General features: G+C 43.1%; 2 protein-coding genes across 3 annotated transcripts in view; both read left to right on the top strand.

The window, feature by feature from the left end:
* Positions 1-1,963, top strand: part of UTP4 (UTP4 small subunit processome component) — a 38,870-nt gene extending 36,907 nt beyond the window's left edge. For both annotated transcript variants that reach the window (XM_045987226.1, XM_045987225.1), the window contains exon 17: positions 419-1,963. In XM_045987226.1, the coding sequence (XP_045843182.1) occupies positions 419-535 (117 nt within the window). In that variant the 3' untranslated portion in view covers positions 536-1,963. The remainder of the gene's footprint in view (positions 1-418) is intronic.
* Positions 1,964-9,127: 7,164 nt separating this feature from the next.
* The window catches only part of SNTB2 (syntrophin beta 2), a 110,787-nt gene continuing 105,892 nt past the window's right edge, over positions 9,128-14,022 (top strand). Inside the window, exon 1 of the mRNA XM_045988062.1 lies at positions 9,128-9,722. Within this exon, the coding sequence (XP_045844018.1) occupies positions 9,143-9,722 (580 nt within the window). The 5' untranslated portion in view covers positions 9,128-9,142. The remainder of the gene's footprint in view (positions 9,723-14,022) is intronic.

The raw sequence follows: 14,022 nt of genomic DNA, 5'->3' as shown, positions 1-14,022 counted from the left end.
CCCTCAACCACTTCCCCTGCTTGTGTTCCCTTTCTCATTGTGTCTCTGTCAAATAAATAAATAAAATCTTTAAAAAAATAAATAAAGCAAGCTCCACACCCAGCATGGAGCCTGAACTTACCATCCTGAGATAGTCAGACACTCAACTGACTCAGCCACCCAGGCATCCCAAGATTACTTTAGATAGATAGATAGATACATTGATAGATAATAGATACATTGATAGATATAATAAATTAAAAAACAAAACAAAAAACCTCCCAATTTGACCAACCATTTTGAGTCCTAGGGGAGGAAGGATTGTCAGAGATTTCAATCCTTCAGCCTTGAACTGAGCTGGCCATTTAGCTCTAGTCAGTCTGTTCAGGACTGGCGCTGGAGCCTAACTCCTGGTAGAGTCATTATTATTTCTCTACAGCCTCTGCTTTTCATGGATCTTTTGGATGAAAGAACACTGGTGGCAGTAGAACGGCCCCTGGATGACATCATCGCTCAGCTTCCACCACCCATCAAAAAGAAGAAATTTGGGACTTAAAATAGGGCACTCTCTGTGTCCTTCCTTGAACTGTCTGCCCTGTTTGTTTTCACAAATCATGATAATAAAACAAAGTTATTCTTTAGGACTAGTCATTATGAATGATATCTTCCAAAATAATGGACAGTAATTTCGCTTCATTGACTGCAGTGAATAGAAACTCCAAGGTATTTGTAGTTGGGATAATGTTCTAAGCAGCTACAAATTCATACAGCTTTTTCAGGGTCCTGTTGTTCAGACCACAATCTCAGGGAAAAAAAAAGATGGTACTTATTTTCTCTTCCCCTAACACATGCCTGAGGCTTCAGAGGGCTGATGACCTTCACTGTCTGCCAGCTTCCTGCCTGGAGCCAGTCTGGAGCCGTGTGGACCCTCCCACCATTGCCCTTGAGGGCAGGGGAACTCCGCTTGTTTCCTCAAGATAGCCTCACTACCAGTAGGGATCATCAGCCTTGTTTCAAGGAAGAATTTTAACTGCCATACTTCATCTCAAAAATTGATGCTTTTGGCCTCTGGCAGTCAGCTATTTATTTTATTTAAAGGGAAAAAATCTGGTTTTGGGTATCTATCTCATTAACCATCTTTCACCTGATAAATATATATATAGTAATATGTATATCTTATACGTGTTAACATTTTATAGTTATATACTAATATAAAAATGATATATACATATGCATATGCCAGTTTCAAAGAGTAAAGAAACACTGGGCGGGGATTTTGTAAACAGTAGGAGTGGAGGACAGAACCAGAAAGCTTGCCATATAGTTTACCTTTTCTGTCTTCTGCTTGCTTTGTGTTATTCCCATGGGTGTTATCAATTGACTAGTTTTAATGTAATCTTTTAAATTAGAAGGTGAAGAACTCTAGTTAACCTGAACTGAGCAGATTGATTTCCTTCCCATCTCAATGAAGGTATTGTGTTGCATGCCTGTGGAAACCCAGTATGTGGTTTTGTTTGTTTTTGGGGTGGAGGGCCATGGTAGATGCAGAGAAGGATATGGGTTCTGATGACATCATGAGTAAAATGCTGGCAAAAAACCATTTTTTGCTGAGATGAACCCTATCCTCCAGTCTGGAAAGAGCAAATAATAAGTGACGATTTAAGGTAGATATGTGGGAAGAGAATGAACAGAGCTAATAAGAGAGAAACAAAGCCCAGTACTTTTTAACATATAGGACAGCCTGTTTCAGGTTAGCTTAAGAGGTAACAGATAAAACAGGGTTCATAATGGATGCCACTTCTCTGTTTCGCCTGTTTAGTTTCCTTACGGTAATGGGAGTTATTTCTTTTTAACAAGAGAAAAACACATTTAATAGCATATATGTAGGGATCCACATAGATGGACATTCCCATAATGGGAGTACTTTAAACAAATAACTGCAGCTTCTTGGGCCCTCCATGTAAAATAATTTACTTTTCTTCTTACTTGAATAAATTTTCTTACTGAGGCATATTTTCCCAATCTGCATTAATGTGGATTATTACCTTACAGTAGACTCTAAGATTCTGCCCTTCCTAAGAAATGTTTCGGTCGTCTTTGGCGTGGTTAAAAACAAAGTTCAAGTCACCGATCTTCATTGCGTATGAGAAGAGGGAGGCTGGGGTGCCTTAAATACTAACTTACTTGCTTTTCAGTGTCTGCAGAGCTATAAATTCAGAGTCTTTATTAACGGGAGTCTAGTTTAAGACTTGATTTACTGAAACATATTCTTGTGGATTGTGGAAGGTGTAATTCTGCCAGAAAAGGCTTGCAGATCATGAGTGAAGAAGTAAAAGTTTTGAAAGTAGAAAGCATTCCTTTGCAGCATTTCCAGCCAGTGATTTGGATTTCCATAAATGGTATGGGAAGTAAGATCTTTGGGCCTTGAAATTCTTCCTTAGTAGAGGAACTTTGAATACAAATGAAGCAGAAACTGATTGGGGCAAGTTAGAGAAATTGGGGGAAGGGAAGGCAAAGCAGTATTAAATGAGAGGAACAGTTCAGAGCATGTGTTCCGGGGTGCTTTTACTTTTAGGGATCTGTGTAACCTAAAAGCTGCATGTTTCTGGTCCGGGTATTTTGCAGACTATGGCTCCTACGTGGATTCTACAGAAAAATTTTGACCTGAGACTACCTAGGAAAGGTCCTTTTTGCCAACCTGACTCTAATGCTTTAAAAATTCACTTTTCTCATATAGTAGTTGGTAATCTGGTGTCTGAATGGATAATGTACCCTCTACCCTGAAGATGACAGCAAATTAGAAACTGAAATCTTGGAATATTGGAAACAAGAGACCTAGCTTGGTGGCTTTTTAAGCATCAAAGCTTTCTTCAAATGGAACATTATTCTGAACCGTAATCCATGATACAGTTAAAAGTGGAGCTGTTCCAACTGTTGCTGGGGTTGGAGGTGGAGAAAACAGATTTGTGAAAGAAATCATTTGCTTCTGGCCTCATTTTTATACTCATGGAATTAGAGAGCAGGAGGGGATATTGTAATTCCCATGGTCACACAACAGTTCATGAGAGGCCAAGGTGGCATTCTTAAAGTTGTTTCCCCTGCTATCTCTTGGTTGTAGGGACCCAGTTGTAAGTATAATGAGCAGGCATGAGACACCAAAGATTCTTTCATCTCACAGGCTGCAGTGAAGGTGTTTAAGCATTTCTCACTGTGGATGAGCACTTGATTTAGCTATAATACTGCATGCTGTGGGCAGTCTTGTGTGTAAATCATAAAGCGTTGTAATGAACAGCCTAGTACATCACAGGGTAGTACTCCCATGGGGGTGTTTCCTCTGGGGAGTAGAATTGCTAGTTCATATATTGTCTGTTTTCTTTCACTTTTCATCCTTTTGGATTGGCTCTATTTCTATCTGCAGTGTTTGAAAGTACTCATTTCCTTAATACTCTGCCAGTGTAGACATAGACATTAGTTGTAGCCCATCTAATGGGTGAAAAATAGTATCTCATTTTGTCTGTTTAGTAAAGATATTGCTCACTTTTTTAATGTGTTTTGGCTCTTAAGCTAACTGTAAATTGCATATTCATAACCTCTTTTCCTTTTTTTCTTAATGTCTTGGGTTTTTTTTTTCATAGTCCAAGGTATTTTCAGATACAGGTCGGCACGGTCCAATAAACTGCAGTAGTGGGAATGTTCTGTGTCTGTGCTGTACAGTAAGATAGTTAGTCACTAGCAACATGTGACTGTAGAGAAACTTGAAATGCAGCTAGTGCAACAAAGGAAACAGAACTTTAAATTTTATTTGATTTTAATTTAAATAGCTGCATGTTCCTAGTGACTTTCATATATGGACAGCAAAGATCTAGATATTAAGGCTTAGCTTTGTGTCAGCCCTTTGTCCTTAGGAAGTTATAGGACTTAATACGCAACAGACGTTTATTGAGGGCCTGCTGTCTGCCGTGCACCAACCACAAGTGAAAGATGATTTCAGCAGAACTTCACAGCCTAGTTGGGGAAGGAAGCAGGTATATCGGGGAAGGCCCCATTAGAGGTGAGCACAGGCAAGGGGCACTTCACTGGCAGTTAGCAGTTGGAATTGTGTGGTAATGATCAAGGGGAAAAGAAAAGAGGCGTTCCTAGATCATTCTCAGTAGAAAAGTGGAAGCAAGAGAGAGCATAGCCTGTTCCAGGGACCACCAATAGTTCCACAACCGTCTTCAAATGCATTCTGAGGTACTGTGGGTTAGACTTCAACCCATACATTTTTGAGGGGACACAATTCAGCCCATTAAAGAGTCCATGGCAGGGCTTTAGGGGCTTTGTGAGCCCCGAAACTTGATTACTTTGCATAAGTGAGCATTTATCTGACACGAGCCCACAGTGTGCCGCAGATTCTCAGAGGGTTCTATGATCCCTCCAATGGCCTATTCCATTAACCGACAGAGGAGGGAGTTGAAGCTATGGGACGAAGGCCTAAAAATACCATGTGCACCGATAAACATGATTTTGGGTTTAATGGCCCGTGAAAGAAGAGAGGTGAAGCTGACTGCTAGACTCCAGGTCTTATGGTGAGGCACTAAAAATTCTGTTGGAACTGGTAATGAAGGAAAGGGGATTTTTATTTGGGGAACTTATCTGAATTTCATGGCAAAGTGTGTGATTTCCATGACAATAAAAAAAAAAAAACACTGGTGATTTTCCATAACTAAGTGAATTTAATGAAACTAACTTTCTGTTACTATGTCCTTGCTAATATTTTCCTAAAAAGAAAGTCACAGAGCTACAAAACCGTCACACAGCTGCTTTTCATTAGGAATGTGGTTAGCAGATGTGGCTTTTCGTAGTCCTAACGCATGAAATAGTTAATCCATTTTTGTGGGTTTCAGATAGTGATTTATCTTGGCGGGATGAATTTTCAAATGCGCTTGCATCAGCTAAAGGATATATTCACCTTTCTCTCTTTCACTTCATGTTTGTGCTGGAAAGAAAGATACATTTTAAGGTCTTTCTCCTGGAAGGCAAAGGAATACTGCCCTTTGAAAGGGACAATTGATCTCACTGTCTTCTAACTGGGAAAGAGTCATGCATGGATAAATTTTCAAAGTTGGATGTTGGATTGGTTATCTTACACGCTTGGTTCTTCCTTTGGTCTGTTCTTTAGTAGTAATTGAGCAGCTCTTGTTTTTGTTCCTCTGGCATTAGGCCGCCTTTGTGGTGGTGACCTTCAGGCTTGCTAAGGGCTGCAATTTTGCCAGGGGGCCCTCCTTCCTTATGAAATTACACAACACTCAAACCTTGGAACAAACCCCAGATCCACTAATTCTTTCCTTTGACGGACTCTTGGCAATGCGTACTCCTTTCAGCCGAAATGTAGCTTTATATGAGACCTGTGTCACCGAAATTAATTTGGCCATTTGCCTTTTAAGCCTGGAATCAAAAGCTAATTATGGCAGACTCATTTCTAGATAAAGCATAGACTCTACACTTGAGACTCCTACCAGAAGTTACAGTGTTGCTGCTGCTGCCCCTCAACAAGTAATAACGGCAGCAGGTACGGTTTTATGCAAGTCTTTCAGGGTGGCAGGTACGATGCTGCTGTTTTAAACACTTCACATGCGACCTCCTGGCCAACCCTCACAACCATCCTTAGAGTAGAAGGTATCTGAATTTTTCCGAATAAGAAACAGGCTCGGGGCTCCTGTTTGGCTTAGTTTAAAGTGTCTGCCTTCAGCTCGGGTCGTGATCCCAGGGTGCTGGGATCAAGCCCCGCATCTGGCTCTCTGCTCAGCGAGGAGCCTGCTTCCCACCACCCTCCACCCCCGTCTCTGCCTCCCTCTCTGCCTGCTTGTGATCTCTCTGTCAAGTAAATAAAATCTTAAAAAAAAAAAACAAAACCCTGAGGCTCATGACCTCAGCCCCTTGCAGGTTGCCATATAGTACAGTCAGTAGCCAGACTGTAGTTTTGAGTCCTATGCTCTTAATTATCGTGTGATATTTACAACTACCATGAGGGAGAAAGGGGAGAAAAAGACCTCTGGGTTTTGAGAACATAGAATCAGAGCCTAAGTGATAGAATTGTAGGAAATTACAGAACTGAAACAGCTAATCCACTCCCCTCATTTTAAAGGAGTAATGAAAAAGAGGGGCACCTGGATGGCTCAGTCATTTGGACGTCTGACTCTTCCTTTCAACTCAGATCAGGATCTCAGGGTGGTGAGATAGAGCCCTGCATTGTGCTCGCATCTTGGAGGGGAGTCTGCTAAAGATTCTCTTCCCCTTGCCCCCCGCCCTGTCCCAACTCCATGTGCGTATGCTCTCTCAAATGAATAAATCTTTTTTAAAAAAGAAAAGAATAATAAAAAATAAAGTAGCAATGATCCCTGCATTGTTCTGAGAAACAGTAAGAGAATAGCTTGAGCAGAGAATATATACTGATAGGTGAGAGGAATGAAAGGTTGTTAAGAATTATCTCAGCCATTGCCTTTTTTATAGGTAGATAAAAATAACAGGCCTGTTCAGAGAATTATCTGAGCTTGTCTCTGTCCCTAAGAAACTGTGGAAACAGATGTGTACTCTTTTTATTTCAGATTTCATTATCTATAGTAAGTTAGATTTCCACTGAGTACTTGAGATTTCCTAGATGGTAATTTTCACTCCGCAAGGAACCAGTAACCTTCAGAGGGATTATTTGAAAGGACTACAGCACAGGAGGCACTGAATTTCAATCACATGTTTCATGAGTTCCTTCTCAGCAAGGCAGTATTTCTGGAATAGTGGGGGATGAAAAGAAGCCAATGGGTGGTCCCTGCCCACCTGTATTTTATAACTTACTTGGGCAAAACAGGCAGGCATAGAATAAAATCGTTCAAAAGAAAAATCCCAGCAAATTGGGTAGATAGGGAAATCTGGGATGAGATCTTGCTATAAGGGAAAGTGGTTGAGAGGGGCAGGAGGTGTTCGGAAGGATGGCCTCAGTAGGGAACGTGCAAGGCATCAGGGAGACACTGACCGTATGAGTATGACTGATCAGAACATAGTAATGAGAGAGAACACTGAAAATTAGATTCTGAGGATCTCATAAAAACAGTTCAATAAATTGGGAATTTTTCACGGATATATTGAAAAATAATCTTTTAAGTAAAAACCCCCAAGTAACCCAAATAGCAGTCTCCATTACCTTCTCTCCTCCTAGAGCTAAAAATATTTTGTCACATAACTTGTTACCTTACCTAAGTGTCCTTGCTATTTAGTTGGAAGATCTATGACTTCCTCCAACTCTCTTGATCAAAAACGTCTTGATACTTCTGGAAAGAATTTCCGGCACTTCCCTTTTGCTAATAAAGGTGTTGTCAGGTGCCCAACCTCGATGATTATGGACATAAAACTGTTAAAAATAGTGCTTCTACTCTAAGGAATTGGCTGCCAAGTGCTCTCTAATAAGCAGAAATTTCACATAGCTCAGGCCTCTGGGGGCTCACACCTCAGCTGGAGCAAAGCCAGAAACGTCTGTGACTGTAGAAGCACTTGGGCACATTGGGACCTGCTGGAACAGGGAGCTGGCCTCATTGCAGTTGATTTAGGAGAGGATTGGAGAGGATAGAAGAGGATTGGTTGAGCTTCTGCTGACATTTGCAGCTTGGAAAATCCTGCTCCCCTAATTGCAAAGAAGATTGTGCTGTAATGATTTTTTTGGTAAGAATTTTTCTCATTTTGAATTCTTCATTTGAGCTCTGGATACTTTCCAGTCTCCATTTTTGTTTCAACTCCTAGTATAGGAGGCTCTTTGAGTGTTCCTGCCCACACATGAATGTGCATTCAGAGAGAAGTGCATGGCCATAGCTCGCGAGCTTCAACATGTACTTCATGAGCAAGCAGGTATACAGACCCTTTTACGGGAATCGGTGCACATTCATTCCCTCTGCTTGCAGCCCCACTGGCACAAGTGAAAACATGGGGATTTCACTTTTACTGCTGAAGGAAAGAGGGTACCTTGACCTCGTGTTTTTGCTGAGATACCTGTCAGCAGTGTGATATCTGGACCCTCATTTTTGAGGTCTGTGGTATGTAGTAAAGGAGGCTGGGAGACCTGTTTTTTTCTCCTCACAATGATCTTTGGGCCGGAGTCGTTGGCACTCTGGGCCTCAGTTTCCTTAGCTCTCCCAGCCCATGAACCTGGAAGTGGGTGGATTGCAACACTGCAGGTTCTGCTGTGTGCTTACAGTTTCTGGGGATACCCATCAATATTTGCCCCAACAACCGGCCATGACTTCCAGCATAAGACAGATCTACAAATCCAACTCCAAAGCCTCCCATATTTGTTGATATGAGGCTTTACACACATCTTTCCTGCCACCTCCACTGCCCCTATGCTCTGTTCACACTGGAATTCTGACATCTGCCTAAGTAACTGTCATTTTGTAAATGTCTTTGAGGCCTACCTATTGTGGCTGCCGAGCTGAAGAAGCAATGGTCCTCTCTCCTCCAGGCAAATAAGCAGGTGATTACAAATGCCTGCGTTCCTGTCTCTGGACCTCTGCTTATGCAATTCACTCTGCTCCACCTACTCACCTTCCACTGTCACCTCTGCGAAGCTGACCCCAGGCCCAACCAAAGGTTTCATTTACTCTGCTCTGAGGGCGTTTTCTACATGTCACTTAACCGCATAGTATCACCTCAGGTTGGTTGGTTCTCCGTCCTCCTCCCCCACTAGACCACCAGCTCTTAACTGGTACGGTTTGTTCAGCTCATCTCCAGGCATCAAAAGGAGCTCAGGCTTGAGCACTCAGTAAATACATCATGAACTAATCAATGCAAGAGTGAACGTGCAACCAAGTCTTGCAGGCTTGCAAAGTGCTTCTTGAGGCTGATTTTGCTCGAACTGCGTGGCAAGGGTCAGAACTCTTCGGAGATGGCCATCGGAGACCAACGGAAGGACAACGTGAGAAGCAGCCTTTTCTCACCGGGGCTGCCCCATCCAGCGTGCATCAAGGGACTGGCCTAACTAAGCCCAACAACTTAACCTCCCGGAAGCCGCTCCTCCTGCCGCTCCCCGCCCCTCCGGGCGATGGGCGTGGCCTCATGAATAATGAAAGCCGCGGAGGGGGAGGGGCCGGACCCGCCCCCTCGGGCGGGAAGGGGGAAGCGCCGAGGCTGCCTGACTGGAATGAGGGTAGCTGCGGCGACTACGGCGGCGGGAGTGGGGCCGGCCATGGCGGTGTGGACGCGGGCCACCAAAGCAGGGCTGGTGGAGCTGCTCCTGAGGGAGCGCTGGGTCCGGGTGGTGGCCGAGCTCAGCGGGGAGAGCCTAAGCCTCACCGGCGACGCTGCGGCGGCTGAGTCCGAACAGGCTCTGGGGCCGGCGGCGGCTGCCTTCAACGGCCTCCCGAACGGCGGCGGCGCCGGCGACTCGCTACCGGGGAGCCCCAGCCGCGGCCTGGGTCCCCCGAGCCCGCCCGCGCCGCCGCGGGGCTCGGCGGGCGAGGCAGGCGCGTCGCCGCCGGTGCGCCGGGTGCGCGTAGTGAAGCAAGAGGCGGGCGGCCTGGGCATCAGCATCAAGGGCGGCCGCGAGAACCGGATGCCGATCCTCATCTCCAAGATCTTCCCGGGGCTGGCGGCGGACCAGAGCCGGGCGTTGCGGCTGGGCGACGCCATCCTGTCGGTGAACGGCACCGACCTGCGCCAGGCCACCCACGACCAGGCCGTGCAGGCGCTGAAGCGCGCGGGCAAGGAGGTGCTGCTGGAGGGTGAGCGGGGCCGGCGGGTGGCGGGCGGCGCTGGGCTGGCGGGCGCTCACTTTGTTTCTGCCATCCTGCCCTCTTTGCGGAGAGAGTCCGTGTCCCCCCAGTACCTCCCCGCCCCGCGTCCTCAGCTTCCCCGCGCGGGTGGCCCGGCTCTTCCTTGGACCCTGCCTATTGGGGCTTTGAGTATGGAAAAAACTGATGCTCCTTGAAGGAAAAGTTGGCTTTCGGCCCCTAAGGAAGACTCTGGTTGAGATTTAGTGAAAAGCAGCAGCGCTTGAAGCCCCGCCTCTGCATGGGGATACTGAAGGGCTCGAGTCCTGAAGGTCTCGCTTTGCCCCGTGAGAAGTGCGGGGTTGGCGCTTTCTTCACTCAGATCTGACTCCCCGGGGCGAGAGAGGGTCTGTTTGTTTAAAACATACACACACACATCCCACCCCCACCCCCATGCCAGTGGTATGTTTGGGCAAACCATCAAAACTATTGGTTAATTTATGGGAATTTAATTCATCGTTGGCTCTCTATAATAACCAAAAGAGATCATAGCACTTCATCGAAGCCAGAAAGCTGAAACAGCAAGTTTGTGTGGCTAATGAGCCTTGTTTAACAGTGGAGGCTCACGTGTTTGAACATTTACTGCCAACTAGAGTTTTGCCCCTTTTGCAACAGACTGGTGCCAGCTTCCTATCATTCACAGGCGTGCTGCTTCAAGGCTTTAAATGAAGCCTGAAATGTTAAATCTCAAGATACGTTTGAATAGCCGCTATTATTATTTGCTTTAAGTTTGTACGTGATCTGTAACCTGGATCTTTTTTGTTGAATTTATGGATGGCAAAAGTAAATCTCATTTCCGTGAAGTGTTCATGTGTGTTGGAGGTGGTAGAGTATTGTCAAGGTGATCTGAAAAGCCACTTGCTTACTTCAGAAATTTGTGAGCCTTTGCCTTTCTCTCAGTGGTGATTTAGTCATTCAAGAAGAAAGCATTTATTACAGGCTGTGTAGTAGAGGATATAAGAGATAATGTTCCTCTATTTGGTCTCTAGCTGGGGACATGATGGAAAAATGCAAAACATCTTTAAGTTACTGATTATGTAATGCAAACTATATATAAATGCCAAGGGAATGCAGAGTTAGGAAGTAGTGGAAATCAGGATTAGTCAGGGAGGCCTTTTTCAAGGAGCTGAATCTTGAGCCAGGTTTCTAAGGAAGTAATGGACATAGACAGGCAGAGATGAGTCAAGAGGGTATTCCTGGCAGAGGAAGCGCAGAAGGGAATGGGTGGGGAATAAGGGTAGGCAGAGACTAGTCATGTAACTGAGGTCAGAAGTCCAGCTTGGTAAAGTGATTTTCACTTTTTTCCAAATCTGCTTGTAAATATTTGGAAAAATGTTACTTTGCATGTGCTCCAAGTATGAAATTCCAGTGTCCCATCTTTATAATATCCTATTTATAAGTCTTATTTATATCTCACTTATAGGTGGGGCCAGAAATTAGTGTTAATAAATGGAGTAAAATTATAGACTGTGGCTTGGGCAGTGGGTGTATAAAAAAAAAATTATAACCTTGTAACTTAAATGTGCACCTTGAAATTGGTCTAGCTAAGCATTTGGTTATAAATTGTTAGAACCAGAATATTGAAGTAGTACTATTTATGTAGTACTCACCGGTAATGGGGCAGACATTTCAGCTCTTTACACCATATATATTTTTTAAAAACCCAGTTTTTGTTTAGATATGTTTTGAACCTGGTATTCATACCAATTAAATGAAAATCATCTAGTAAATGTTGCCCAGTATTCATTAGTCTAAAATAGGCCACATGTGCTTTTAGAAGGAGACTTTACAAACAGCAGCATAACATATTTATTGAGTGCCTTTTTACCTAACACAGAGGTTGTATTTTATTTTCCTATTTTGTAAAAGACAAGCCGTTTTTGTCCTTAAATGTGTGGGGAAGTATGAAATTACACTTTTCAAGCCAAAGAGATATAAAAATAAAATTACTTAGAATATGCAAAATCACTGAAAACAGTGATTTAATTGAACCAGTCAAACATTATTTAAAATCAAGAGCTGATGTTCCATCCAAGTAGGCCACATCCAAAAGACAGATCTTATGTTTAGCCCTTAAGGTTTTGGAACCTTATTTTTCTTCCATTAGATGTCTCAAAACTTGAAAATCTGTCTTAAGAAGCACAGTGATGCACTTGTGATGTGGGCAGGGAATTTCAGGCATGCTCTTGCCACCCCCAAGCAAAGAAAAGCGAAGGTCTCTGGTTGCCCATGGTTAGGGAACCGAGCTAAAGTGTTCCTTTTTATGTCATGGATTTGTCAGGTTTGTTCATTCATACATCAAACATTTACTCCACTTTACCATATGCCGGAGGCACTTGAAGATAGCTGATTCCTGCCCTCAGGAAGTTTGGAGTTCAGATAAGAGAGAGATGAGAAATAACTATAGCAAACGGCTAAAAGTAATGTTATAATAGAACTCTGGAGAGAATACAGCACAAAGGAAGGAAGGATCTGTAGAAGACCTTAGTGGGGGTCAGAGGTTGAGGATGCCTGGGAAAAGGTTGATGGAGAAGTTGAAGCTTCCGCTAAGAGAAAGCTGCCACCAGTAAATACACAAAAATGAGAGACAGTAGGAAGTTATTTTGCCCAGTGAGGGTAAGCACAAATGAGGATTTTGTGGTCAGACGGACGTGGGTCTGTTTCTGGCTAGTGGTTTGTAACCCCTGGGCAAGTTACTCAACCTTGCTAAGCCTCAGTTTCCTCATCTGAAAAACCAGGATGATGACAATACCTCCCTCAAAGGGTTGTTATTTGACCTTTGTGTGCTGGGCGCTTTCTTAGGGACTGGGAATACAGCAGTGAACAACAATAACAAAACCAAAGTCAGAATGAGGAAGGTAGGAGTGGGTCATGAAGGTACGCTGTGAGATGACATACTCTCAGAACAGCCAGGATAACAAGTTATTAAAATCCAAGGCGCCATTTTACTTGAAAAGAAATTCATGATAAGAATTTTAGGTAAATAGGTTAAGAATGAGTTTGCATTTCTTGGTTGTAAATGCCTTTTTCTAATCTCGTTTTCCTGTTATCTCTTATATAGGCCTACTTTTTTATTTTTAAATTTACATTTAGTTTTCCATCCCTTTGATTTTTCCTCTTTACAGTTACCAGTCAGAACCTTACCCCTGATTTTTGCCAAAAGGCTGAGAAGCAATTTTACCCCTCAGAACCTAAAAACTTGCTTTACACTGTGTGCTTGTAGTTTCGGCTAGTGACTGTTAACATTGATATCAAGATATGCTATGCAGGGGCGCCTGGGTGGCTCAATGGATTAAGCCGCTGCCTTCGGCTCAGGTCATGATCTCAGGGTCCTGGGATCAAGCCCCGCATCGGGCTCTCTGCTCCGCATCGGGCTCTCTGCTCCGCAGGGAGCCTGCTTCCTCCTCTCTCTCTGCCTGCCTCTCTGCCTACTTGTGATCTCTCTCTCTGTCAAATAAATAAAATAAAATCTTTAAGATATGCTATGCAGAGATATTCAGACTGTAAGCTTTATATAAAGGGGTGACTACTCATCTTTCAGGTATTGTATGTTCAATTTGTGTATCTGGAGTGCTAAAAATGGTCTAACTGGGAAGCTTCTAGAATTTATATTTTTAGGGCTGTGAAGTGAACTAAATGAACACAAATCGTACATCAAAAAATGTTCCAGAAGAGGTGAGGGAAGATAGTATAGACTGTTCCGTTTAAGGTTTGATATTTGAGAAAAGATCTTTTTTTTTTTTTTTTTTTTTGAAGCAATTCTCTTTGGAATATTGTTGGAAAATCATCTTTTATTGCCTGAATGTAGTTCCAAACGTTTTGTTATCAAATCTACTAAAAAGAAGATGGTTAAGTGTATAAAGGAAGTGAATTGGCATGAAATTTAACTTGAAAATTGAAAATAATTTTTGTATCCAGGATGGTTTAAGATTTTGAGTGTTATATATAATATAGTGCTTAGTGCCTGTTAGGGGACATGTAACATATTATTGACATTAATAGGCTGCTAAGTTAAACTAGTTTGAATTCCTACACTGCCACTTTCCTCCTTTGTTGAACAAGTTGAGAGTCTCCTAAGGAAAACATTTTACATTTTCTTTCATACTTTGCATGTATATCCATTAATTGATCTCTTGAAGAACATCTGAATTGTCAGGAAGTTTGTGTTTCTGTTTCTTTTTGTTTAACCAGCCTCATCATGTTTCACTTGAATGATTAGACATGTTTATATGAGACACTATGTCTTTGTAAC

Source organism: Meles meles, chromosome 19, assembly GCF_922984935.1.
Source record: "Meles meles chromosome 19, mMelMel3.1 paternal haplotype, whole genome shotgun sequence".
Taxonomy (NCBI): Eukaryota; Metazoa; Chordata; class Mammalia; order Carnivora; family Mustelidae; genus Meles; species Meles meles.
This window is presented reverse-complemented; position numbering and strand designations above follow the sequence as displayed.